At 45.1% G+C, this 26,748-nt stretch overlaps 1 protein-coding gene across 1 annotated transcript; it reads left to right on the top strand.

The window, feature by feature from the left end:
- The first annotated feature begins 4 nt into the window (after positions 1 to 4).
- Positions 5 to 26,532, top strand: LOC142592729 (uncharacterized). The gene is made up of 5 exons (XM_075704329.1): positions 5 to 166; positions 14,837 to 14,975; positions 19,287 to 19,426; positions 22,645 to 22,747; positions 25,990 to 26,532. The coding sequence occupies exons 1-5, from the start codon at positions 112 to 114 to the stop codon at positions 26,396 to 26,398; spliced, it is 846 nt and encodes a 281-aa protein (XP_075560444.1). The 5' UTR covers positions 5 to 111; the 3' UTR covers positions 26,399 to 26,532.
- Positions 26,533 to 26,748: the final 216 nt, after the last annotated feature.

Consider the following 26,748-nt stretch of genomic DNA (forward strand, 5'->3'; position numbering starts at 1 on the left):
CCATATCGCTACCTGCCAGTGCATGCGAAACACTCGGCGTGGCATCCGTGTAGCAGCACTCTCGTCACTCTTCACTCGTCAAGCAACGCCCCATTCTAACGCCTGTTCAAGATGGCTAGCTGGAGGCTTACAGCGCTTGCAGTACTGCTCGCTGGATTTCAGTCAGGTGAGGCATCGACACCTGCGTCCTGCAGGTGGTCACAATCAGCGAACCTTTTTGCTCAAGTTCGCTTGGGTTCACGTTTCACGAACCAATGAACTCTCTTCGGAATGCAAGTGCGAGTCTGCTACGTTCCGACTTGCACACAAGTCATGCGAAGTGGCCCGTGCCGCTATGATTTCGCTGAAGACCATGCGCAGTGTCTTTGACCCGACTCAGCTGAAGAGACAGTGACTTAATTCGTAGGGGTCAGAACCAGACTTGAAGTCTGTACACGGACAAAATTGGTGCAGCCTTCTTCGTTGTGAGTCCTTCAGACATTGTGGAAACTGTGATGACTCATAATCACTGCCTAGAGAAATGAAACTGCCCCTCTATCACGCATATGAATATAAGCATAAGCTCAGAATGCCTTTTAGCATCAGCACACACTTTCTTTTACAAGTCCTCCTGCGTGATGGCTCCTGGACTTTCTGGACCTTTAGTACAACCATATGCTCGGGGCCAACTCTTATTTCTTTGTTCAAATACATTTAAACCATGGACACAGTTTTATGTGATGAACACTGGGCCGATTAGAATGAAATTGTCTGCATTGGAGGAAGAAAAGTAAAATTCTAGCAACTATTTCAAGGACAACGTGGACTTAAGACATGTTGATTTTTTCAAGAATTACGAATTAAGAAAACTAAAAGCCCAAAGCTTGCAAATTGGGAACTCGTAACCAAAACCACGCACAGCAATTAAACTGAATCCATAAGAGAATCTAAAACGGAAAAATTTGTTATACTATGAGTTTACAGTTACGCGGAATCACTAGTGTTTACGGGGTATTGTGCAAGTCCTACTCCCAAATTAGTGGTATATTTCACACTGACGTGTATAATACATAATTCTGGCAGCGGTAGTGCCCTCTTAGGGTGCAATTGAGAAAATCGTGACATAATTTGTTACTGATTGGAAAGGTGTAAGTTTTATGCTTCGGAGTTTTTTTAACTTACGACAGTCATGAATTTAAACAAAGTATATATCGCAACAAATGCAAATGCACTTGGTAGGAGACTAAATTTTCTTTAAATTGAAAAAACCTCCTCAATATCAGTACAGCTGTTTGCCGATAAAAAAAATTCCTCCGTTCCCATGTCGTTAGACAGCTGCCGCCGGGCTAGAGCTTCTTTTTAAAGTTGTGTCTCTTCTACAGTGTGGTTCCGTGGAGGACTTCCTGTGCTGTGGCTATAAGCTTCGTGAATTGCATGTTACACTGCTGCGTTTGCGATATACGATATAAGTCATCATGACAATAGAGATTCGTTGGAAACCGTACCAGCGACACGCGTATTTATGGTTTTTTTTAACGATGAATCCGAACTAACCCAGAATATAGAATATTTCATTCATCCCAGCCAATCATAAAAATTGGCTAGCTGACAAAACGCGAGTATAGCGGAAGAACTACCATACACGTTTGATGACTCAGGCACTCAAAGTCACACGTTCCAACCAAGAAAGCGAACGAATTGTGAATGAAAGAAAATATATCTACTATGGAGAATTAGCCGCCGCGCTCCTTATCGTGTGAACAGCGGGTATTTTCTACTGGCTTGCAGAAAGTGACTTTTTTAAGGCGTTTTATTCTATGGATACAGTGATCGGCATTTCAAAACTTCATCGTGAATGGAAGTCACGTTGTCGAATCGCTGCAATCGCGGGTAGAGCTTTTTTCTTAAAAAACTTGGACATTGCGATGCGTACTGTCCCTTCAACTGCACAGACTAAAGCAGGCGCGTTCTACTTCACTCTATAAGGAAGAATTAGGGTCATACGCGAATGGCTTTTACACTTTGTGCACATACCGTATCCCTCCTGCACCCCTGTAATAGTGGCTTCACAGCTTCTCTAGGTTTTTAAAATAGATCAATAAAGAAATTCAATAATAAATTCGGGAATCAGACAGGGGAGCACAAAATGGTGGCGGCGAAGTAACCTGTTTGCTTAAGCCTACCGCACACGAAATATTCACCGTCGTAGTATGTGCTGTTTTGGGTGCATTTGCACGGAAACCGCAGGTGCGGCTGTTATCAGGGCATGGGAGGCAGCGCCGTGTTATCTCCCCGAGATAGACCACACTCGTATGGGTTTCTTTCTGGGCTTGTCTACGCAAAGAACATTATGGAAACTATCCACTGGCTGGACAATAAAAAAAAGAACGATGTCTTCCACAATGCAGACGAGATCGCGCAGCTATTACCGAACACGTGCCTTTTATGAACTGCCATTGGGAAAGTGCGCAACACTTCACGAGTACGTGCCATAGGAAAATCAGGGATAAGGCCGTTCCCATATAAAGTATTACAAATACCAGCGAGCCTGGAAAAGTTTCGGAATCGGAGTACTTTCGGAATTGTTCGTGTTTGAATATGCGTTCGCCGTACAACACACTGGGGAGCTGAGTAAAACCTCCGTCAAGAAAATCACTGCATAATTTCGTAATCAGCTGGCGTGCTACGTTAAAGTAAAATATACATTCTGTGGTTCTAATGTGCCAGAACGACGATTTTATTACAAGGGGCCCCGTAGTGGTGAACTTTGGAAAATAGTAGTATACTCGTAGTGGAAAATTTTGACCGCCTGGGGATCTTTAACGTTCAACCATTGCACAGCCCACGGGCGTCTTTTCTTTCTTTTTTGTTTTTTTTGTTCTCATTTTGCACCTATCAAAATGCGGTGGCCGTGACCATGTTTTGATCACGCAACCTCATACTTAGCAGCGCAATGCCATAGCCGCTAAGCGGCCACGGCGGGTGACGGCGATGTAATAGCGATTCCTCCATACCAATAACATGCTTAAAGAAAAAAAAACTGTTTCAAAATTCGAACTTAACGTCCTTATAACAAACTATTGCATAAAACCGACTATGGTATGCGAGCCATCGTCTTTGCAAAGTTACTTTCCTGCTCAAAGTTTCGGGGGCTGCTAATAGATCACCTCACATGCCGAAGTTCGGGATATTCCATTGTTTTCACTCTCAAACTATACGCGGGGCACCGTAAACATTGTATATCTTATTTCTACGCGCAATCTCCCCTATTATAGCAGATACATTCTGTACCATGCATTTCGCGTGGAACAACTTGCTTTTAAATCTTGTACACTTCTGCTGCAGATTATGCTTATTTCTTATTTTGCGACGCATGTATCGGTATGTGTCTAGTGTTCGTAGCTCCTGACACAGAGAAGAATAAATTGCTGACAATGAACCACAACTCTGCCAACGCTTTTAATAGGAAAATGAGTAAAAGAACTGAAGTTCGCCCTACTGGGAAAACAAGAAAAAACACATCAAAAAAAGAAAAAACGAGACAGAAACCAAAAGTTGATGTTTCAAGATCCCTTCGGGCCACTTTTTTGCTACAGTAACGGATCTGCCTGGTCCTTACTTGTATGCTGTAAATATGGAACCATGAGCATAGGTAGGTGTGTGGCAGACCTAGAATGGATAGTATTCAGCCTAGCAGATATCAACTCCCTCGCATCGCACCATCTTTGCGCTAGTGCAAAACTACCACCTGCGATCGCAAAGAACGCTGGGCCAAAGTAGTGATGTCTACAAGTTCCCTATATTTTGAGTTGATGAACCCGTATATGCGATTCAGGCAAATAAGAATTGACAATTGCTTGAAGGATACGAAAGATCATTCCTTCTTATATTATCTCTAACTAGATGCTACGCAGTAATCCAAGCACACTTATTGCTCTAAAATATTCATTTGGGCATTCTAAGTGTCACTGATGCCAAATGTCGTGCAAATATTCGTAAAATACTGTTTAAAAAAAGGAAGGAAATATTTCTCCTGCCTGCGCCACGTCAGTTTCGGCCTGTGTATTCTATTTAATACAAAGCACGGCGCATGTTTGCCTCGATGTAGAGGCACTCGCTTTTCATGTCCCACATTCGCGTCCTTGAATTAAAAAGGTTGAATCCGCGCTCAGAGTTCATCAAACAGTTGATTTTATCCTTCCCTAAATCACTGGAGGGGATGATGATGAATGTGGTGTTTTGTGGCGCAAGGGCCAACTGGAGGGGAAGCTGAAAAAATTTCTCACTTTCCCTGACAACCATGCTAAGATTAAATTCTTTTTTTTAGAATTCGCAAATACTAGAATGTTTGTTGGCAAAAAACATGCGGACGTAATACAGTTAAATATGCTTGAAATCTCAATCGTCTCTCCATGCAACCGCGGTAAACTACAAGAGCCCGCGAAAGCAGAAATTAGTTAATTCATTCTCTTTGAATGGTTGGAATTGATGACTGACTCCAAAAATCACTGCGCTAATTGAATGACACATTTTGTTAACGTTGGAACACCGCAACACGGTGTATAAGAGCACGGCTGATAGATCAAAAAGAAAGATGTGCGGCCTGCGGCGTCAGGCGCGCGGCAATGGGAGTGAATGTGACAGCCGTATAGCTGCACTCTCGGCCGCTTGGCTAGGCCTAACGTCGCAAGCTGGCGAGGCTGGGACGCACCGGGCTACGGCGTTCCAAGCGCGTTCCTGACGCATTTTATGTGCCTATCCGAGACAACAGTCCGCGACTGATGGCGCCATGGTGGATAACAGTATTTCCGATGCACGCGACAGGCCGCAACCTTTTTTTTTAATCTAGCGGCTGTGATATGAGAAACGGCATAATAGATATCTCATGTTTGAGCTCGACAAACAAGCGCTTTACATATCACACCCTCCTGTGTGCAAACGCTTTTGCTGGCTGTTCCACCCAACACCTTTCGTTTAGCAGCCCAATGCCATAGTCGCTGTGGGAATCCGTCTGTTCAGGGGAAGAAAACGAAAGCGTTAAGCTAAAATATAAAAGCGCTCAACCTGCGTGCTAATGTTTTCTGCTCGTTTTCTTGCCGTCGAGGCGCCGGTGAACATATAATATAAACTGTCACGCACCGCATAAGAGGTGAAACGCCCCTGCTTTGTTCAGTACGATGGGGGTTGATCAGATGCACGTGGCAAACAAAGGAAAGATAAGTTCGGGTTATTACTCGTACCTGGTATCAAGGAGAAATGTGCGCTTATCATAGCCGTGGGTTGTTCGGCGAAAGGAGACAATGTGTCTTCCCCCTATTCAATTGTGCTGCCCGTCGAACATGAGAACGCCCACGTGAAGCTAGGGGCGGTTACGTGCGAGATTACAATGGGTTAGTCAGGAAAACTAAGCGCAGAATCAGATTCCGTGAAACATAGCGATGTTATTTCACATGTTTCAACAGGAAGCAGCAAATACAAATAGTTTTCTGCGCAGGTTACGCTGCTCAACTCGTCTTGTGTATTCCTGTAGGCATTGAAATCGATAGCCTTTACTACGTCCTTCGCACTGCCCAAAATATACCGCGGAAAAGAACGTGAATGAAAGAACTAGACAGATCGCTCAATTTTCCATTCCCGACAAAGAAATTTCTAAGACCATGGTTAGCGAGCAATATGCAGTACATGGCGATCCTTTTAATAAAATACTTTTTTTAGTGGACTTGGTGTTAGACCAGTGTTTCAGATGCGTGGTAGAATTCACTTATATACGGTATGTTACGAATTTATACTCTGTACTGCGGACTAAAATATAACTGGGCTGTCTTTTTCGAACTACCATTCGTGTTAGCAAGTGGCCAACCCTTGCACCAACGTAAACAGGCTAAACATTTTATTAAGCATTTAGATAAGGGCGTAGATAGACGCTAGCTAGATATGGAGTGAACTCGTGGTTACGGTAATATTATGATCAATAAAACATAATATTCACTGTCATTTCTTTATTCACTTACTAGTTTCGGGCAATTATAAGTTATTTCTTTCCTTCTTTTTTTGCTACAGAAGACATAAAAAGGAATAGGCCACGCAATCTCTTCACAGGAACTCATGTTTAGCGCACAATAGCTGAAGCATGCCGTGAGACGATTGGTGTCCAAGGAATAAAGGCCCGACAAAGCTCAAGCAGCAGATGATAGGTTTTTCTTGCAGGAATAAATTAAGAAATATTACGAAACATCTATACCCGAAAAACAATCCGTCAGAACCGATCTCACCGTGATTGTGGACATCATTTCGATTAGGATTGGAGCCGTGTGGGGATAAATCGTATTGGCACAACCGAAATGCGCAGTGTATCAGGCGTGTAGGCAGCCGAGTTCTACATGCTGAGTCGTACATCCCGTTGGACACTTTGCGCCACTTAGCGGTGCCTCTGCAAAATCCACAGTTGTCACGTGTCTAAACATCCATGAGGCTGGTTCGATTCCGCCTAGCACTGGATAAACCTTGTACGATCCTTATTTCATCATTGAAGAGTGGCACATACCAGTGACTCAAGGTAGCGTCAACGAGGTTCATTGAAGGTCGGCACAAATCCAATTGTCGGAAACTGAGCTATCAACGTTGGTACAACGGTTCGTCTTGAAAACGTTTCGTTCCGCACAAAGGCCGATGTTCTACACATTAGGCCATCGACTACGCCTTCACCCAAGTTGGCGGGAAAGCAGTTGCAGACAAACAGAAACAACTTGGAAAGTGCGTGAGTCATCCTAAGAATGCTAATCACATGAAAAAGAGAGCAAATCGCGTGTAACGACACGGCACACAGCTATGGCTTTCAACAAAAGGATTGCTAGCTAGAGCCAACGCAAACATGGGTCAGCATATTTTTACAGTGAAATACTTCGTTTTTCAACAAGCTTACACTTATTGATCTGTTGTAATTAAGGACGACAATTTACTCGTGTATGTTCCGTCATCGCCTAGGGTATGTGCGCGAGCAGAAACAGCCGGTGACAACGGAAAATGGTCAGCCATATAAGTATGGACGGGACTTCGCAACCGCCCAAACTAGGGCCAGGCACTCACGCTCAGTGATGGAATAGTTGCGCTCCGAGGCTGAGAGGAGCCTGCTGGCGTAAGCGATAACACGGTCGTTGCCGCGCTGGCGTTGTGCCAGTACTGCGCCAATTCCGTGACCGCTGGCATCAGTACGGACTACGGTAGGCACCGAAGGATCGAAATGGGCCAGAACGGGAGGCGTTGTGAGAAGGTCGATTAGATGCGATAATGCAGAGGCCTCGTTATCGCCCCACTGGAAAGGGGCGTCTTTTTTCAAAAGCTCGGTTAGTAGACGTGCTATAGCCGGGAAATTTTTCACGAAACGGCGAAAGTACGAGCAAAGGCCGATGAAGCTGCGCACATCCTGGACACACTTCGGAACAGGGAAGGGCGTAACAGCATGAATCTTACCTGGGTCCGGTTGCACTCTGTTCGCGTCAACGAGATGCCCAAGGACGGTAATCTGGTGACGGCCCAATTGGCACTTCGATGCGTTTGGTTGCAGACCGGCTCGACGAAAAACATCCAGGACTGGTGAGAGGCGCTCGACGTGTGTAGCGAACGTTGGGGAGAATACTATAACGTCATCCAAGTAGCACAGGCACGTGGACCATTTGGAACCGTGAAGAAGGCAGGCCATCATACGTTCAAAAGTGGCAGGAGCGTTACATAGGCCGAACGGCATCGCTTTGAATTGATGAAGACCGTCGGGTGTTACAAAACCAGTCTTCTCGCGGTCGAGATCGTCCACGGCAATCTGCCAGCAGCCGAAGCGAAGGTCAATAGAGGAGAAATAGCGAGCACCGTCGAGGCAGTCAAGGGCGTCATCAATCCGCGGTAGGGGATACACGTCCTTTTTGGTAACCCTGTTAAGGGGCCAATTATCCATGCAAAAGCGCCATGAGCCATCCTTCCTTTTTACCAGTACAATAGGTGACGCCCATGGAGTACATGACGGTTCAATAATGTTCTTGGCAAGCATTTTGCGAACTTCGGCGCGAATAACTTGACGCTCAGCCGGTGATGCTCGATACGGGCGGCGATTAATAGGAGGGGCATCGTCGGTATTAATGCGATGTTTAACAGCTGTAGTTTGGGCCGTAGGACGACCGTTAAAGTAAAAAATGTCATGGTAGGAAAACGGAATGCCATAGAGCTCACGAGCGTGCTCGGACGGCATGTCGGGCGCAATCATTTTCTGTAAGTCGGCGATGGTACAAGTTGCTGACTGCGATTGCAGAGGAGGATCAGCTGAATTGTCGTCTGCTGCAATAGATGCTACTGAGTGATCCTCGAATGAGCAAAGCTGGGCCAGAGATATCTCGCGTGGCAGCACTTGTGTCGTCAAGCCAAAATTGACAAGTGGTTGGCAGCAGACGCAATTCGCCGTAATAGAAAAAACTCAATGAGGTACTATGATCCCGTGTGTAAGGACGACGTCTTGCATAGGAGCCGCGATGTAGTGACCGTCGGGCACTGTTGGGGATGGCACTAAGTCAACGGAAGTCAGTGCTGAAGGTGGCAAGTGAACGAAGTCAACGGAACGGAGGCGACTGGGCTGTGGTTCAGCGGGATCCAGAACAGGCAGGGTAAGGCGGAGAGTACTGGCGGAACAATCGATGAGAGCAGAATGTGCGGAGAGGAAGCTTAAGCCGAGGATGATGTCGTGGGGACAGTGGGCGATGACTGTGAATAGCACGATAGTGGAGCGATAGGCGAAGGAGACGCTGGTGGCACACATACCAATTACGGGGGCCGTTCCGACATCGGCGACACGGACAACAGGCGTCGTGGCTGGCGTGATTATTTTCTTCACTCGGTTACGAAGGTCAGCGCTCATTACCGACAAATGCGCCCCAGTGTCTATAAGAGCAGACACAGAAACAGTGACGACTTGCACGTCAAGAAGGTTCGGATGAGTGGGCAACGTCAGTAGAGAATTTGGCGGCGTAGGGAGCAATACAGCATCACCTCGAGGCGCTGCATCGTCTAGTTTCCCGGCTGGTAGCGACGTCCGAAGGGAGTCGGCGAATAGGACTGACGGGGCTGGCGAGAGCGAGATTGTCGTCGTTGGGGCGAAGGCGAACAAGAATAGGGGCGGTTCGGTGCAGGAGAAGCAGTGGCGGCATTATCGGAGCGTACGGCAAGGGACGAGAAGGGCCACCTGGGGGGCGACAAAAGGCACTATGAGTAGATCGGGTTGGGGAACTCCCGTGGCTGCAACAGAGCCGAGAAATGTGCCCGATTCGACGGCAGTGAAAACAAATTGGCTTGTCGTCAGCAGTGTGCCATTCAGATGGATTGCGCAAACGTGGTGGGTAAGAACATGCGGGACGGGGCGGAATCGAAAAAGCCGGGTGGGTGTCCGGGTGATGGACCGAGCGGATGGTGTGAAGACCCATGTTTGCGAACTCCTGGCGGACAACTGCCTGGATCAGGGAAAGCGTGACTGCAGGTGCTTTGGACGAGCTGGAGTCGAAGGCAGCCGGATAGGCGCCCTCTATCTCACGCAGGACGAGCCTGGTAACATCACCAGTGCTGTTGGGACGACGAGCGTCGTTACAGGAAGAAGTCGCTGGGTTGTTGGGCAGACGGGCAAACTGCTGGTGGATACGTCGGCTTTTAGCGAGTTCCCGGCGGCGGCACTCTTTTATAACTACATCCACCATCGCCACGTTGTGGAAAACGTGCAAGTTGAAGGCGTCATCGACAATGCCTTTGAGGATGTGGGAAACCTTGTCTGACTCAGTCATGTGCGCGTCAACTTTGCGGCACAGAGCCAAGACGCCCTGAATGCACGTGACGTAGGGCTCTGTTGACGTCTGCATAAGGCCGGATAACGCCTTCTGCGCGTCAAGTTGGTGACCGTAGGGGTTGCCGAACAAGTCTCGTAGCTTTTTCTTAAGCGAATCCCAACGGGTGAGCTCATCTTCGTGCGTCCGAAATCAAACTCGAGGTGTGCCATCGAGTTAAAAGAATAGGTTGGCGAGCATGATAGTAGGGTCCCACCGGTTATAGCAGCTAACGTGTTCGTACAGGCAGATCCAGTGCTCGACGTCTGCCCCATCTTTGCACGCGAATACGCCAGGATCACGTGGAGCGGGGAGAGTGATGTAGGTCGTCGAAGTGGCAGAAGGTGTCGGAGCCGGCGGAGTCAAGTTGCCCTCGCCGGGAGCCATGAAAGAAGGCTCGACGTACCGTCCACTGCGAAGCTCCGTGGCGAGGTACAGGGAACGTCCACCTCCACCAGATATGTTACGTAGGAAGACGCAGACGAAAAGCTATATATAAGTATATTTACAAGGAAATACGCCGCACTTGGCAAAGAGGCAACAGCCCGCGCTAGCCTCTAATCGTCGTCGTGGTCTTCACACTGCTCGCCTCTTCGTCATCGGAAATACTGTTCCGTAGCAATATGAACAACACTATTGGAACAGTTCACGGGGCAAATGCGTCTTTAATAGGCAAAGTCACATTTTGGTAACCCTGATTGAGGCAATAATAGTGAACTTTGGTCGATTCCAACAACATTCCTCGAGTCTGTTTTGCATATAGATGTGCCTGACTGCACGTCCCAGTGCAATCTCTTTTGCTCGTGTCGCAGCGCTCATAAATGTGCTGAATCTACACACGATAACCTTAAACGGTAATTCAGACTTTGTTGGTAGAAAATGACGGCAGTAGAATAATCCTTCTTAGCGAATCTTCAGCGAGTAATTATAATTATAAATATTCAAACCCTGATTTAGTGTGTGGCTAGTTATGTAGAGTTTTTTTTTTCAGGAAAGCAACTATGCAATTAATAACATGTTTGAAATTATTTTATAACACCGTGAACTTTTTGGTGGATTCCGACCATGGCGGACGCATTTCGATGAGGGGAAATGCGAAAACACCTGTGTGCTTAGATTTGGGTGCACGTTAAAGAATCCCTGGCCATCCATATTATTCCGGAGTCCTGCATTACAGCGTCTCTCATAATCAAGTTGTGGTTTTGGCACGTAAAAACCCCGTAATTTTTTTAACTTTTCGCTATGGCCCATCCGCATCTATCCTCTTCCACGCCACCTTGGGCAACTGGACATGCTACATTGAGTATGTGCAAGCGTTCCCAACATGATCGCTGAACATTGGCAACTTGTCATTTGCCAATGAATATGCGTCCGGATTGACACCTTTCCCCGCTACTTGGTATGCGAACATTCTTAGCCATTCCTCCAGAATGAATATGTGCCACTGGATAGGTGCCAGGATAGACAAGTGGAACAAGAGGCAAGAAGTAAAGAAGCCGGCAGCAGAAAATTGAAGTCCGCCAATTGTCATTACGTTATCATTATTATTTAGTTTGAAAACACATGCACTTTAAAAAGACGAAAGGGAAAGAAAGGAGAAGGCTGGCAACTGCTACCGGAAGGAGCCAATCGCTGGCCTACTGTTCATAAGGGATGGGACACAAGAATAGAAAGGAAAGTAAAGAAGAGATGTAAAGAGGAAAGAAAAACCAGATGAAATGCCAAGGCAAACGAAAAAGTCGACATCATAAGCATCCGCGTCTAGAGAAAGAAGTAAAGAGAAAGAGACAAGAGCATGCACTGTGCGAGGAGCGTGGAGCTACAGAGTACTGGTTAAAAAGCCTGTAACAGAAAATTTAATAAATCGTCTGCACTAAATTAAACAACTTGGGACTATGGTATGTTGCTGCATTGATTCAATGCTAATCGCAATAACATCAACCTTAGCGTGAGATGCCTTCTGCCGGAATTTTCATGTTCAAATACAGAAGCCCTACTCAGAGGTACTGCAGGAGAGGGTAGAACAACAAGGGCAATATAATTTAGAAAGAAAATTTCTTCGGTGTGAACTAAAACGTGATTCCGTGCATCCCAGGCGGTACACAAGCGAAATAATCAAGGTGCCCTAAGCATCTGACTGTGCCAATTCACAGGTACAACTCAGCACTATGTTCCAATAGTACTACAGCGTTTTTGACGTGCGTACAATCTGATAACGCCATGAGACCATCTGAATATCAGCGACGGCGAAATTCGCGAAGCTTCCGATATAACACGCGCGTGTTGCGCAAGAGCGATAACAGCACAGTAGCGATGATTAAGTTAACGTGGCCAACGAGAGAAAAAGTATTGGCACACGTGGCAGGATATCGTGGTTGCTTGGACACGAAAGGAAAATGTGCTCATTACTAACTTCCAACGAAAACGGTCGCAGTTGCCTGCTAAGTTGATAATTTGTTCTTTCTCACGATTGGGGGGTGGGGGGGGCTGTAAGTGAAAGTCGTTCCTCATGCCGAACATGCTCATTACGGTAACTTCACGGCTGGACAGTAGCGGCCTGCCCTGTGATTACTTGTGTTAGGGGCCGGTATTTAGTGTCAAACAAGGTCCATAGAGGTGGCAATGGACTACGCTGGTTTTTTATTTAGGCATGAGATACGTGAAATTTGTGCATGCTAACTGCAGGAGGGGCATTAAGCATGGTGGTGGTTGACTAAGAAAAACAATTTCAGCAGCCATACATGCACCGTTGTTTGCGTGGTCATGGTGACGGTACTGTGACGTGGTATTCATGCAAAAATGCTCATATAATCCTGGCACGGCACTCCTGGGTAGCCTCTCACTTGATTTGCGAGTAAAGGGCAACAGATCAGTTACCCGACGAGCACATTCTGTTTGCAAAGGGTTTGAAAGAACTGAAGGGGAAACATCACTGCGCTAAACGCTCACTTGCAATATCCACGCACTGGTACTTTATATTTTCAGTATATTTCGTTTGTTTCTGTATCCGTGGAATGTGTGTGCGGGTGATATGAAAAACAGGTGTACGTTCAACCGTTTACCTTTGTCTCGGTATAGCCTGCTCTTACTTAGATTACTTTTTCGTTGGGCAATCATTGAATAAAGCAGGCCCTGGCGCTCAGTCAAGCATAAAACGAATAAAATGGCGAAATTCATGAGACTGCTCATTTGCTTTTCTTTACCCTTTGCTGCTTCATTGGCACACCGTTTCACCGCTTCTACTCTTCACTGCTGTCACTAAGCTAGCATTTCTAAATCAGAACTGGAGCCATGACACAAACGCTGATGTCGGTCAGCGTGTGCTATTATTAGATGAACTGTGTCAGCGACTCTACTGTAGAATAACAGACCATAACCTAATCAGCGTGATCAAATTTGCTTGGCGCAAAAAGGAAGGAAGCGTCAACGAAGTAGTATCGACGCTGAAGACAAAGTCGACATACCAAATGACCTCGCTGAAATGATTTGATGATTAAAATGTTGATTATATCTCTCTATTCTGTCACTTTTTCATGTAAATTATTCACTTGTATTGCATTTTTTCACATCGTAATTACGTCGACCTTACGTTCTTTAGTATCGACGCGTGTTTGTACCTTTCTTTTTTGACCAAAAGGCCAGGTGGGCCGATTTAGGACATAGTTCCTGTAGAGCAATAACGTGAAGCAATATAGCAATGAGCCACTGTGGGTCATCTTCGACTGTATTGGCGCTAATTACGCTCGTATCGTTAATTCTACCAACTCTGCAACAAATTATCGTTAGCTGTTTTTTTAGGCCTACCTTTTAATACCTTTTGCTACTAGCTGCAACGTTCTGCGTGAAAGTGCCGCATCATTTCTGGAAGTAATAAAGAGATTCCAAGATTCTCTAAAGGTAAAACCTGTGTAATGTTAGCAAAGAAGACCTTGTCTTTAAAAGAGATATGCAATGTCATTTATAAAGCACAGATTCACTGCACTTGCAAATCAGACTGGACGACACAATTGTTATTGAGAAAGCTTAAGAAATGAAGCTAAACACTCCATGTTTTCTCTAAAATAACTGAAAATTTCGCCTCAGCCGAATGCGTTTGATCATTTCGGCCCCGAATTTCGGCCCAGAATTTGAAAATTTTCACTTGCAAGGTGATTCGAGCTCATAGTATGTGATAAAGTACGCAAATGATGGAGTTTCATCCCCTTTTCTCACCTCAGGGCTTCTATGTGGGCACTGATTGTTAACGGGCATAACGTCAATCCTTCACATGTGTTTGTGCAAGCGGCCTAAAATAACGCTTTACAATTTCCTTCCATTTACCTATGCAAATAAGTGCTATTTAGGACACAATCGAACTTGGCTTTATTCACAGGGTACAAAAGAAAAAGCTTTCTTTCAAGCATAATGAAGAAAACGAACAATTTTCTTTTTTTCCTTACGACTTCTAAGACATCCAAGCCCTGTTAGAAAACTTACCTTCTCCCACCAGGGTTATTACTCTAAAGAAGCAATGGCTGCCTTCATAATGCTGATATCGTCAATATGGTTTGAAAAACCTGCATATACACTGTGTGGTTAGCAAAGCTGTCGCCAAAACACCAGAAAGTTTTCGCAGAGGACTAAATCTTTAAGCTATCCGCTTCCAGCTGAGCCACGCCTTGTTAACGCCCTCTTGAAAAACTCAGACCTCCATCTTCGTGTGACCGCTAACTCTTGCTTAGAATATTATTTTATTTATCGGACTAACTAAACTGATAAGAGAAAATATTCTCAGCAAGCAAAATAAGTCGTTGCTTTGCTGACGCGCAGCAAGGATGTAAAGTTAAATCGTCTGCGACAGATCCTGAAAATTTTTGGCCGTTGGATACGAAGTCAGTGAATCCGACATGTGTCGCGGATCAGCCAAAGATTGTCCCATTGTAACATTTTTCCAAATGCCAGACAGTGTTCAACACCACTGTCAGGAAGGTAAATGCTGTCTTTCGTGTTTTTTCCACACTTTCCAGCGATGTGCGTCGACGAAGTGGAGTACAAGTGCAACGTGACCAAGGCCACCACTTGCTACTGGGCTGAGGCGCACGATCATGGAGTCGATGTTTTGCTCCCGCATGGGTCAAAGCCTTACCCAAGCGATGTGTGCCGCACGTAAGTTAAAAAGCTAAAAAAGGGAGTCCACTAGAGTATGGCTTGCCCTTTGCTCATTTATTGAGTGCGCGTCCGAAAGTACGAAGCCACAATGACGGAAGACTGAATCAAATTTGCTGTTGGCGTTAGTGCAAGTTATGATGGTAAGCGTACCCGTTGAAGCCACGTCCCTGCCAGGGGCGGAGCAAGGAGAGAGGACCCACCTGGTACCGGGCACGTACCCGGGATATTTTTTTCGGGGGCGGGGGGTAACCCAAGGCAACCTTTCTATGCAAATAAGGGGGGGGGGCTACATTTGCTAGTGCAAATGTGAAGAATGCCTACCGTTCGCCATAAAAACGCGTAAACTTGCTCAAGAGAACTGAAATAAGTGTATCTCACAAGCGTACGCCTGTGAGCTAGACCTTCTCCTTTGCTTGGCAAACAAGGAACTACATCAAATGGACTCGCGCAGGAAAAAAGCGCAGGAAGAAGACTGCCAAGAACAAGTAAACAAGCGAAAGTGTAAAATAAGCATTTCTAGTAGCGTTTTTTAAGTTATCTAAGGAGAAATAGAGAAATACATATTTGCGTAACAACACGCTTCTTTAGGATCCCTAGTTTATTGCTCTGCGAAGTTAAGTGACCAAAACGAATCGCTTTGTTATTTGGGAAGTTGCGTAACGATCGGTAGCGGCCAGCCCCGTACAACCGCGTAGAGAGCAGGGCGCTGAGGTTCCAGGCGTACTGCGCCCACCGCGGAAGGTTGCAAAACACACACATAAGCATAGCAGAGAAGTGGTTACGTCAGGCGGTTAGACTGATAACGGTCGAAGCGTCATTCAATACATATGGAATCCTTCTCCAGTTCTGGTGGTGTTTTCTCTACTTCCTTTTTAAATAAAGGTATGTTAATCCACAAAGAGTTTCACAACGAAAAGGTACATTTGTTAGTTCCCGTTCTTCATTCCTGTTTGGCTGTTACTTCGGCTATCTTCCTTAGTGGATCGCTTAATTTCTCAACTCCTTGCGAATCTTGTTTCCAGTTGCCAACTATGCATAAAAAGTTCTGTACAATTAGGGAAAAACCAGACGATGTAACGGGTGACATACACATTCCTTGTGAGCTTAACGGTTATTGCAGGGTTTCATCATGGACGCTGTTTCGCGTGATATTATTTTTCACCTTATCTGACCTTTATCTCGGGTACATGGTTCCGAGGATATGCCAGGGTCGCGGCGAGCCGTCACTCGAGGAAATAATGAAGCAAGAGGAAAAGTTGACTTATTTATTTATTTATTTATTCATTTATTTAAATATTTCAGGGCCCGTCGGCACTACATAAGGGAGTGGAATGCCTGAAAAACAAATGTATTAACACAGAAAAGTAGTAATACAGAAAACAAAAGCAGAAACAACAATTGACTATGTTGCAGCAAAATGCAGATTATATAACATAAACAATAGCTTCAATATGGCATTTAAACAAGTCACAGCGTCAGTAATTGCGGTAATTGAGGGGGACAGGCGGTTCCAATTGCTACTCGACTTCGGAATGAATGAATAAAAATGAGTTAGTTCGAGAAAACGGGACTCCTACTTTATGAAGGTGATCTCTACTGCAAGAAATGTATTCTGCCTCAGAGAGGACTTATTTAAAACGGCGATGATGATAAATTTTGCTTAGAGACATTTTCCTTAGCAAGGAAAGAAGAGAAAGGTTCAAAGTAGCGTTCGTTGTGGACACACTAGACAGACGAGTGCAGTTATGAAGTATGAAGCTTGCGATGCGATATTGCACCGATTTCAAAATTTGAATGAACCCCTCAAGACCGGGATTCCACAGCATTCCTATTCCAGTTTGGGGCGTACGAGCTATTTATAGAAATGAGGATGGTGCCATAGAGAAATTGCGCCTTAAGCAACCAAGCATGCGACTGCCATTCTTGGCAACGCAACTGGCGTTACGTCTGGCCGCAACTCGTTCCACGAGCATATCGACCAGCTGACTACAAATTGAATTCTTGTCCTGTTCCATGGATCAGTCTAAACAAAGAAAGTTCAACTAACGCAGCAACAGCGATGCGCGTGACCGTTGCAGTAGATGATGACAACTAAACACATCACTAGTTAATCGCGCGGGCATCGAATCGATGAGAAAACTAGCATTCACACTTCAGGAGATGCCGATAACTACCGCCATCCAAGAGGAATGTAAGAGGCAGCAAAATGTTGACCGCCGAATAGTTGTCAAGTCTCAAGATTGATTTTGCGGCGCTTTGGTATTGTGTGTGAGGAGTGGTGGCACGGGGTAAGGCGGGGGGGGGGGGGGTTCGACTGCTTAATTTCTGAGGGGGGGGGGGGGCGGGCCCCCACCAAGGTACGTGCCTGCCTGGTACGTTTCTCTACGTCGCCCCTTCACTTTCTGTGCACCTGAAATACCTAGCATAAAAGGACGCGCGACAGCACCCTCCTTCTAATATCATTTGCATTGTTGAGTCTAAATTCTGCAGCTTTTGAAATTTTTTACTTTTTACCGATGAACAGAAAACTGACGGACTAAATAGACAATTGACTTTCTTCAGCACCTATATTTGAAATTTTCCTGTTAGATGCAATAAACCTAGTCACATTTGGTACAGTTGTGACCAAGTAGAACGATTTCTCGGTTTCTGTGTGTTTAGTTAGGAGTCCCCAAGCTAAAGCAAATACATAAAAACTGAGAAATTGTGTCACGTAGCCACCACTTAACCAAATTTCTGCAGGTCTCTCGTACTTAAAGGAATCTATGGTAACATATACTGATTCTAGAAAGAAAGCTTTCAGTGCAGTCGCCCATTTCTTTATTTAAAAAATCATTAAATTTCGTGATCGTAAGATACATTTTTAAAAGCATAAGCATTCCTATGTTTATCCAACGAGAAATTTCTCCTTCACGTAAGACAATGAATGGCTCGTACTCCCTAAAGCAATGGCTCATACTCCCGAAGCAAGAAATGGCTCATACCCACCAAAGGCAGAGGCAACAAGCTTTCATATTGAAGCGAACAGTGCGTTGTTTCATTAGAATTATGCATAAACGTAAAAAAAACAGCGTACGTATCAACAAACAATAAGCTCAAAACAAGCATCTATCATCCGCAGCAATGGCTCGTACCCCTTTTAGCACGCAAAAATGAGCAAGTGGCACGATACGTAATTATACTTGGACATCTACTAGAGAAGCTTCTGCGTGAATTTTATTAATAACTGATGCTTAGTAGATCTCGGTGTTTATAATTGGTGCCAGGTAGCTTCCGCATAGATATGCGGAAATATTAAACGACATTGACGTGAAAAAAAGAAAACAACTGAAGTCGCACATAAAGTCGCAATAAAACTTAATATCTTTTACAACTATTTTCCTGGGCAATACTAAGTCCAAATTCTCTAAAATCCACGCGTTCGCACATCTACTGAGGATGAATTTTGATGCACTCTTCACAACTTTGTAATTTATCATGACTTTGCAAGGAAGAATATAGCAAAAGTTGAAAAAGAAACAGTAGCAATAAGTTGTACGCTTTTAACGCGTCGAGCGTTAACAGCAGCACCCGTGATATATATATATATATAGTACTTTGCACTGTAAAATAGGGAGCAGTGGGGCTGGGGCTAGGAGAGAGACAACGACGACGAGAAAGAACAACCTTGTTTCGGTGCTCGGTCGGCTACGCTACCTCGCGCTGCTCCAACGTTCTAGTGTCGAACGCTTACTGCTCAAAGTGCTTCGCGACATTTGGTGGAAGGTGCTGGACTTATTGCAAACCTGGAACTCCGAAGCCAGACGATCCCTGCCACATCTCTCATGCATGAGGAGACTAGTCCTACCCCGCACCTCCACCAAATGTCAAATGCCAAATTTTTTGTGTGTATATTGGCGAGCATTGTCTCGCAGCACCGTAGAACTGTTGTCACATTTTTCTTGGACCGCAATACATAAAACATCCCTGGCAAACCGACAGCGATGCCATGTATATTACAGAACGGAAACAACATGAGAGCACGATATTTTTGTATGTGTGTCAGTAAAACCGGCACCACACTAGACATGCAAAATTTCATTGCTACTACAGGTTCTACAAGTCTCATGGACACACTACAAATAGCATAATATTCATGACCGACCATAGTTTAAATACGTTGTTGCATGCTTTAGGCATGATCAGGGCATAGATCAAGCGACAAATTAAGCTCTTAAACTGAGGTCATTGCCATGGCTGTGCTTTCCCGCCAGAGTCCAGTATTCAAAATCGCAAAAATTTATTCTTTCACTCATTTTTTTCACGCAGGCCGAGAGATTTTCCCGAGCAGTCCGTATGTGGGGAATACTACGACACTTGTGGAGAGCCCGAAAAAAAACTTTTCCATGAAAAGGAGACAGGATACGCCACGCTTCGGATCCTGCTCCTCAATAAGACAATGTGCGAAGGTGAGCATTGTGAACGAGAAAACCTCGTGCGACAATGAACATTTAAGGCAAAGCTGTACTCGCGAGCTTCGTCCTAAATAAATGTGAACGGATAAATCGTTTTGCTTGTCATCCTAGGCACGTAATTAATTTGTTTCGCAGTATTTGAAAATGAAACTTCTGTCTGAAGGATGTCGGTGGCCGAACTCGCGAAGTTTTGTTTGTAAAGCTTTGTTTTGCGATTGACCGCCAGATTCGTTAATGATACGTCCGCCAACAGGATTGGCTGGCATTTTTCTGAGAAGGAATTTTGGCATAAAACTTTGTTGATAATGCGGGCCTAGTTCTCTAATTTCGGATATACATTTATATTTCTTCGAAATAGCCCATTTTTATCTAATTACGAAACAGCGCTGCAGAAGTTAAAATAGACACACAAATTTGGAGGACGCTTAAGTTTCGCCTTTAAGAGTGGAACGTGAGAGCATTCAAAGATCCCTGACTGGTTCTCACGCTTCCCAGAAACTGGAGCGTATGTAAGCGTAATGTTTACCTCGAAACGCTTTCCCCGAACGCTACGCACAAAGGAGAGCTTTGTGGTTAAACCACGGCCTCGTGCGCGGGCCGGGGTTGCGGCGGAGGCGGGCGCCAGCTGGAGTTAATAAGGAACTGGGCGCTCTGGTCCGTGGCCCCCAAAACACCCATAGCGCCAGCGCGCACAAAATGGCGGACGCCGCGACCGGTCTGTGAACACCGCGGCGGGTTTGTTTGTGTGTGAAGGGGTTTTTTTTTTAGGTTTCGCGTAACACAACTATGTTTTCTCGCATAGTCAAATTACAATCCGAGAGCTATTATGTCTGTAGTTTGTGTGCAAGTCGTAGTTTACGATTTTTCTACGTATTTTAGATTGAAAAATTTAATTATTTCAGCCACTTCCTTGCATCGCACGGAAGACCTGGGTATACGTGGGCCAAAAATTGTTTTGTCGATGTGACATCTGAAGGCGGACGCCGGATTTTCGGCGACACGGGCTTCTTAACGCTGTCGCGTTATAACGTGAACACAAGCACAGACGATGGTCGTCTGCGCTCTTGTTCTCCGTGTGTGTGTTGCTTAAATTCAGCAATGCTGTCTCCCCCTTTTGCCATGCCAACTAGTCCCAAAGTAAGCCTTAATATACTTTGAAAGCTATAGCATTTCGTTTACAACTGGGCAATTCAGCTATAGTAAAGCGAAGTAAAAATTCTATAAACTGCAACCTATTGAGACGTGGGATCAGGCAATATGGATGTTTTATAGACCTCCCTATAACATGCCAGTGATTTGTGAGCAGGGCACATACAAAAAGGTTGATAATCATTGTTACAATCTTACGCAAGTTGAAAACTCATATATGAAATATTTACCCACTTCCGTTGCAGCACTTGATACTCTTTCCCGAATTGCGATTGTTCCTTTTGGTACCGACTTAAGATTTTGCAAGCTTCGTGCTTCAGTTCTTGTACATTAGCAATTTCAGCATCTTTAGCACATGATGTCATTAATGAAATTTGTACTTAGTACACGAAGCAATGTGGGCTTCTTGGTAATGCATCTTCAAGGGGAGTATGGCAGCGCGATTAAAAGACGGGACAAAAGAAGACCCATTGGGACACACACAGCGCTGTGTGTGTCCCTATGTGTCTTCTTTTGTACCGTCTTTTAATCGCGCTACCGTACTTACCTTGAAAGTACTTAGTGCAGTCAGTGTAGAATCTAGTTTTTCTTTATTTGCAAACGAAATTCAATCAGATCGGTTCATGCTGTTGTACGAGAATAGAGTGATCGGAATTGGTCCTGCTCTGAACTGTTCTGCATTTGATATTACATTTACGTGTAACATGCTTTGGCAAGAGAGCTGATGTTTTCTCAGGTGAAAGTTGACTCATTCTTGTGCAGCCGCACTTGAGACAGAACACCTCGCGCACACCCGAAATAACAATATTACAAAAATTGTCAAGCATATATGGAAAATTTGGTTAGAGATATGCTGGTGAATAAAAAGATTTGTTGTTGGAGTCTACCGTTTTACTAGTATTTCCTCCATCTTGTCGCAGTGGTGAAATCCAACTTTAATCATTCAGCAAATCAATGAATCAATCAACTGATTATACAATCTATCTATCTACCTATCTGTTTTTTCTATGGTAATAAACAGGCAGACGAGAAGCGGATAAAAGTTCCCACTCGGCAGCTTCATGAGCCCGTACACCCTATCACGAGGGTTCACAGACGCCCGTAAAATATGAATAGAGGTTACATCAAAATGAAACTAAGAAGATAAGGAATATAATGACAAAGAATGTTTATGTTATCACACTATGATGTCGCGTTTACATAATTCAAGAGTAACTTATCTGACGCACAGGTAATCAAATCAAAAACACGCCTTATCCATTCCTCAGTGGAAGACGCAATGAAACGTAGCATTCAGGAAGCACGGTCGGTGATTCGCTCGTTGGTCAGTGTTTAGATATCGAGTACTTTTTCAAATTTTCTATTATAGATATGAAAATACCCCAGAATTGGATGCTTCTTCATGAAATGCTGCTCCCTGCTTTCATTGTCAGCCGACGAAGAACACGAGTTCCGGTATATTAAATATTTGGACCAAGAATGACAAACTCATTCCTTGAACGTAAAAAAAAGCCGGTCAAGCAAGATGAATTTTCAAGCATAAAATAAGAAATGATTGCCTCGTGCTCTCACTAAGCAAGAGTTCCGACAATAAGCAAATGATATTTGCAATGCAATGAAAGTAACACATATGGGCTAGCTTTGATTTAACAAAATTTAGTTTTTGGAGGGCAACGAAATAAAGAGGAAACCAATCTACCCACAACGGATGTTTAGGACGTACATTACCTTCTAAAGTATGTGAAATGATGATAATGATGATAATGATGGTAATATAAACATCTTGATATGTTCCACATGGTGGTGGCACCAAGCTCGCTCGATTCACAATTATGATGTGTCACATTCCTCGAGAAATTTCACAAAAACACAGATTTGCTTCACATGTGATGGCAGAACAGGAGAACTAGACCACATTTTTGGGACTCCTGTGCCTCGTGATAGAATAAACTACTCGCTATCAGCGTGTTGGCTTTGTACTCGTTTCATCTGTCGCGTCCTTTCTTTATTCACGGCTACTCTAAAAGCCAAATTTTTTTGTCCTTCCCTTGTAACCAAAACAGGTGTGCAGAGACTGAGCACGTGCATTCACAATGAGACCATGGCAAAATGCACCGTCAAGTTCGTCAAGGTGTTCTCTTTGCTCAACGCCAAGCAAAACGAAGAGTAAGTAAAAAAAACATTCTGTGTTGTGAAACAGAAAGATGGGATGGGATTAAACACCCCATAAATTATAACCCTTATTGTGAAGCTGCAATAGAATTGTAAAAAAGAAAGCCGTGTGATTTGTTAGTTGTAAGATTCAAAGGTTTTGTTGTCGTGAAATGGGAGCAAGAACTGGTTTTCTCTCGACATACGTGTTCGTTCGACTGCAGGTCGGTATGGGAACAGAAAAACAAAAGCCCTGCAGATTAAACACGCATGTTTGAATCTACGTGTCTCGAAGGTTTTGTGAACAAGTTACCTCAACGCTGGAAAACTAAACGCGATGCACACATTTAACTTTAGGGTGATCCTTGAAACGTGCAATTCCATGCAATGTTGATGTTTTTTGCACCGCACCCGTGACAGCTATATTGCAAGAGCGTAGGTTAGGGCGTGTTGGTATTCCATAACTGAGGTTTTTTCACGCACGAAAAGGGACGAAAGACAGTGGCAAGACGCGGACATAGCGCTAACTTCCAAGAAAATGCGTACGATGGTGTGGGTTACCTATATATATGTGTACCGCTTCGTGGAATAAAACAATTGTTGGAAGTTAGCGCTGTGTCCGCGTCTTGCCACTGTCTTTCGTCCCTTTGCGTGCGCTAAAGAACCGCAGCTATATTGCGACACAATGCGTACGTTTAGGCGCTACACCGCTCCCAACGCAAGCCTGCCGGCGACTATTTGGAGCCGGAAGGCTGCAAATATCAGTTAGCGCAAGAGCCACTGTAAGACGTCGATGCAGTAGCGCCCTAAAGGGAACGGTGATGTTAGCCGAAGGAAAGGGCCTGGGCAGACAGACGTATGCCGAGAGAAGTGCCCCTTTTGCCCGTTTTACTTCCGCGTCATTAGCATACTGTAAACTGGCACGCGGGCACACGCTGTCGTGCAAACGCTGTCTCGCTCGCACGTGCTATACACGAACGCGAGGCGCACACCAAGTCGGCAAGACAGCATCAACGCTCAGGAAAATCCGGGAGACTTCACTATAAAGGCTTCCCGACAAAGCACCTTAGTGTGACCAAATACAGGTGGAAAGAATCCTATGATCTTTTAATTTGTTTATTGATAGCATCTTCCAGTCAATGGCAGTTGCACCGCTCATTTTGTAAAACAGTCTACCCTGTACCCGTTTCCGCAAACGATTGCGCACCGAGCTTAACTGTAATAGTGTGGATCGTCGATCCAACACTGGTGTACTCGCGCTTGGTGCTCTGTCAGAGTCAATGGAGAGAGAGAAAAAAAGCGATGACAGGAACGACAGGGAGATCAACCATACGAGCGTCAGTGGAGACAAAAATAATATTAAAGCAGAGACAGTAAGGCAGTCTCGTAAAATGTCGATGAAGGAACACTTGCTAACACAACTGCCGAGCTCTCACTGTGGCACAAATGAGGAAGGCAGACAGGAGAACTGTGGGGGGCGTGCAAAGGGGTACGCCGTACAGAGGCGACGAAGCAGAGGTGAGCGTCACTGTACTGCTACCTGCGGCAGCCCTATTTCGTGGCAGATGACGAGAAACTCGAGACGCTAATTGGCGACTGATTTGGTGAGAAACAGCGTATTACTAATAATGCGTCCTGGTAGCTGAATGAAATTAGGGCTCGCGGAAAAGTAGGAAAACGGATGCTCATGGGGGGGGGGGGGAGGCGGGGGGTAAGTGCTTGAGTTTGCGCAGTATAAGGGAAACTGAAAACGTGCGTATCCTTTCTTCGCAGAACTCATTGAAGCGGTGCAAACTCGTAGTAGGTGTCAGAATGGGCAAGAAATTTAGGCATTGACCTCCTGACTGGTATTATGTGTGTCGAAACTACATGGCTCTGCTCTTACTCTTAAGACTTGACTGCGTAGTCAAGTCTTTTCAAAGTAACTTCTTTTTGCGCTTGCTTTCGGCCTTCCCAGCGACTGTGTTTTCTTTAACTTGCTTGCATTACTTATTTGCTCACTGTCTTTCTTTTTAAACTACTATCTTTAGCGACATTGCTATGGCTCATGATCACATCCTCATGCAGACACCCCCCTGTGGTCGAGATGCCTGCCAGCTAAAACTTCCCCTGCTTAACGTCCCTAACGATATTGTGCCTTATGTATATGAGTGTAAGGTTTCCAAAGTACGTAACTGGGCTAGGTGTTAATCCATGACGCTAATTTGCAGCTTGAAATTATGAGACGAACGTAGACCAACACAGTCAGAGACTGCCAACAATATTCTATTTTTACAACATAATTTCCGGGCTTCATTCCGATTCCTCGTAGTATGCGTTCCTGGGCCCGTCATTTGATGGCTATCCCTCGTTTATGAGCCGTTAGTTCAAGGGAGGGCAGCAGTCAAGGAAAATTGGATTACGCTAATTTGATCTCTTTCGCGAGAAGCTGTGACAGGCACTGCTCTATATTGTATTGAAGGTCCATATAAACGAATCACCAACCTTCCCCTATCTGTTATGCATGACAAAGGTAATTATATGTCACTAAGTCATCAAATTAATTTGAGCGTTACAACACTACCACGAGAACGGCTCTAATACACATAATTCAATCGCCAACGCATCGCCTGCTTGTGCGGCAACTTGCTTGGCTAGAATGTAGTCATGTTATAATTCTGCGCTGTCTTGTAAGCATTCAGCTAAATATTTCTCGGCGCTCAAATATGAAGAGTGCTAAAAATAGACGGTCTGATATAAAGTTTCAAAACTATATGCACATCAACGTACGTTGCCGGCGATCACGCCTTGGTAGTCTAACCTCAAGCCCCCAGCAAGGTAAAATAAAAGGGAAAGTAGCAGTAAACCTTGTTGGCGCCGAACTTCTCGCGCGTTCGAAAATAAGAGCTCAGGATTTCAACGTCCTCCAGAACGAATATTCCTTGAGCTACAACAGCGTAAGCGATTGTTGGAACTTTCTCACGAGCAAAAAAAAAGAACAAATAAAAAGCACTCACACTGGAGTTTGGTTCGAATGCAACGTCACACAAACCCTTCGAGCCTTTTTAAAATCGGAAGATATGTTGGTCAATTTTCTTTTCAGCAGTTTAGTAGGCTCCTTAAACGACAACCTCAATAAACCTAGTTGTTGTGAACCAAGGAGTTGATTTCTACTATTCATATGGTATTATCTAGTGTTCTGTATAAGGCATCGGTGGTATTTCAGCAGAGAGTTGCAAATGTCACGGAGTACACTGATGCACGCGTTCTTCATTCAGGGCCGCGAAGAACCTCAGCCATTGCCTCGAGATAGCTCTGATGCCCTGCTCCAACGTCAGAGAGGGAGAGTTTATACAGTACCTGAAAAACGTGGCCACTGCTGTCCAACACCTGTACAAGCACAAGGAGCAGCCGGCGCCACCGACCGAGCCGGCAACCACGGAGTCCTCGACTACTACCGTCTCACCCACCAAACAATCTACAACTCAGGAGCCTGTGACTGCAACAACCACCGAGCCTGTCACGGCTACAACCGCCGAACCTGTCACGGCTACGACCACTGAGCCTGTCTCGACTACAACCAGCGTGCCTCCTACGACGCAAGGTCCCCCTGGCGCCGCTTCGACGGCACAAGCGGTCGGGGCCTTTGGCGTAGTGGCGATCGCATGGCTTGTGCGGGCTGCGTGATTTACAAAAAACGTTCGTAGATTCAAACTAGTGGTGCTGAGGGCAGCAGCCACCGTGAACTGGCCATCTTCCCATTGGGCACTCTGCTTTGTTTGAGACTATTTACCGAAATAAACATCCAAGACACCCGGTAAGGCACGGTGTCGTTTTCGTATGGCGTTGCCACTACAACAAAGCGCCCCTGTATAGGAGGGCGACACAAATTCTGACACAGATAAGCCGCAGACAAGCCGCTGCACCTGTATTTCTCGCTTATCAAGCTGGCTATGCGTAGCTTTTATAATGGTAGTTGACATGTACCGCTATGTTGCGGTTGACTCCCGGTGACACCATGCATTCATAAACGCTAA

The sequence above is a fragment of the Dermacentor variabilis genome, chromosome 9, assembly GCF_050947875.1.
Source record: "Dermacentor variabilis isolate Ectoservices chromosome 9, ASM5094787v1, whole genome shotgun sequence".
Classification (NCBI taxonomy): domain Eukaryota; kingdom Metazoa; phylum Arthropoda; class Arachnida; order Ixodida; family Ixodidae; genus Dermacentor; species Dermacentor variabilis.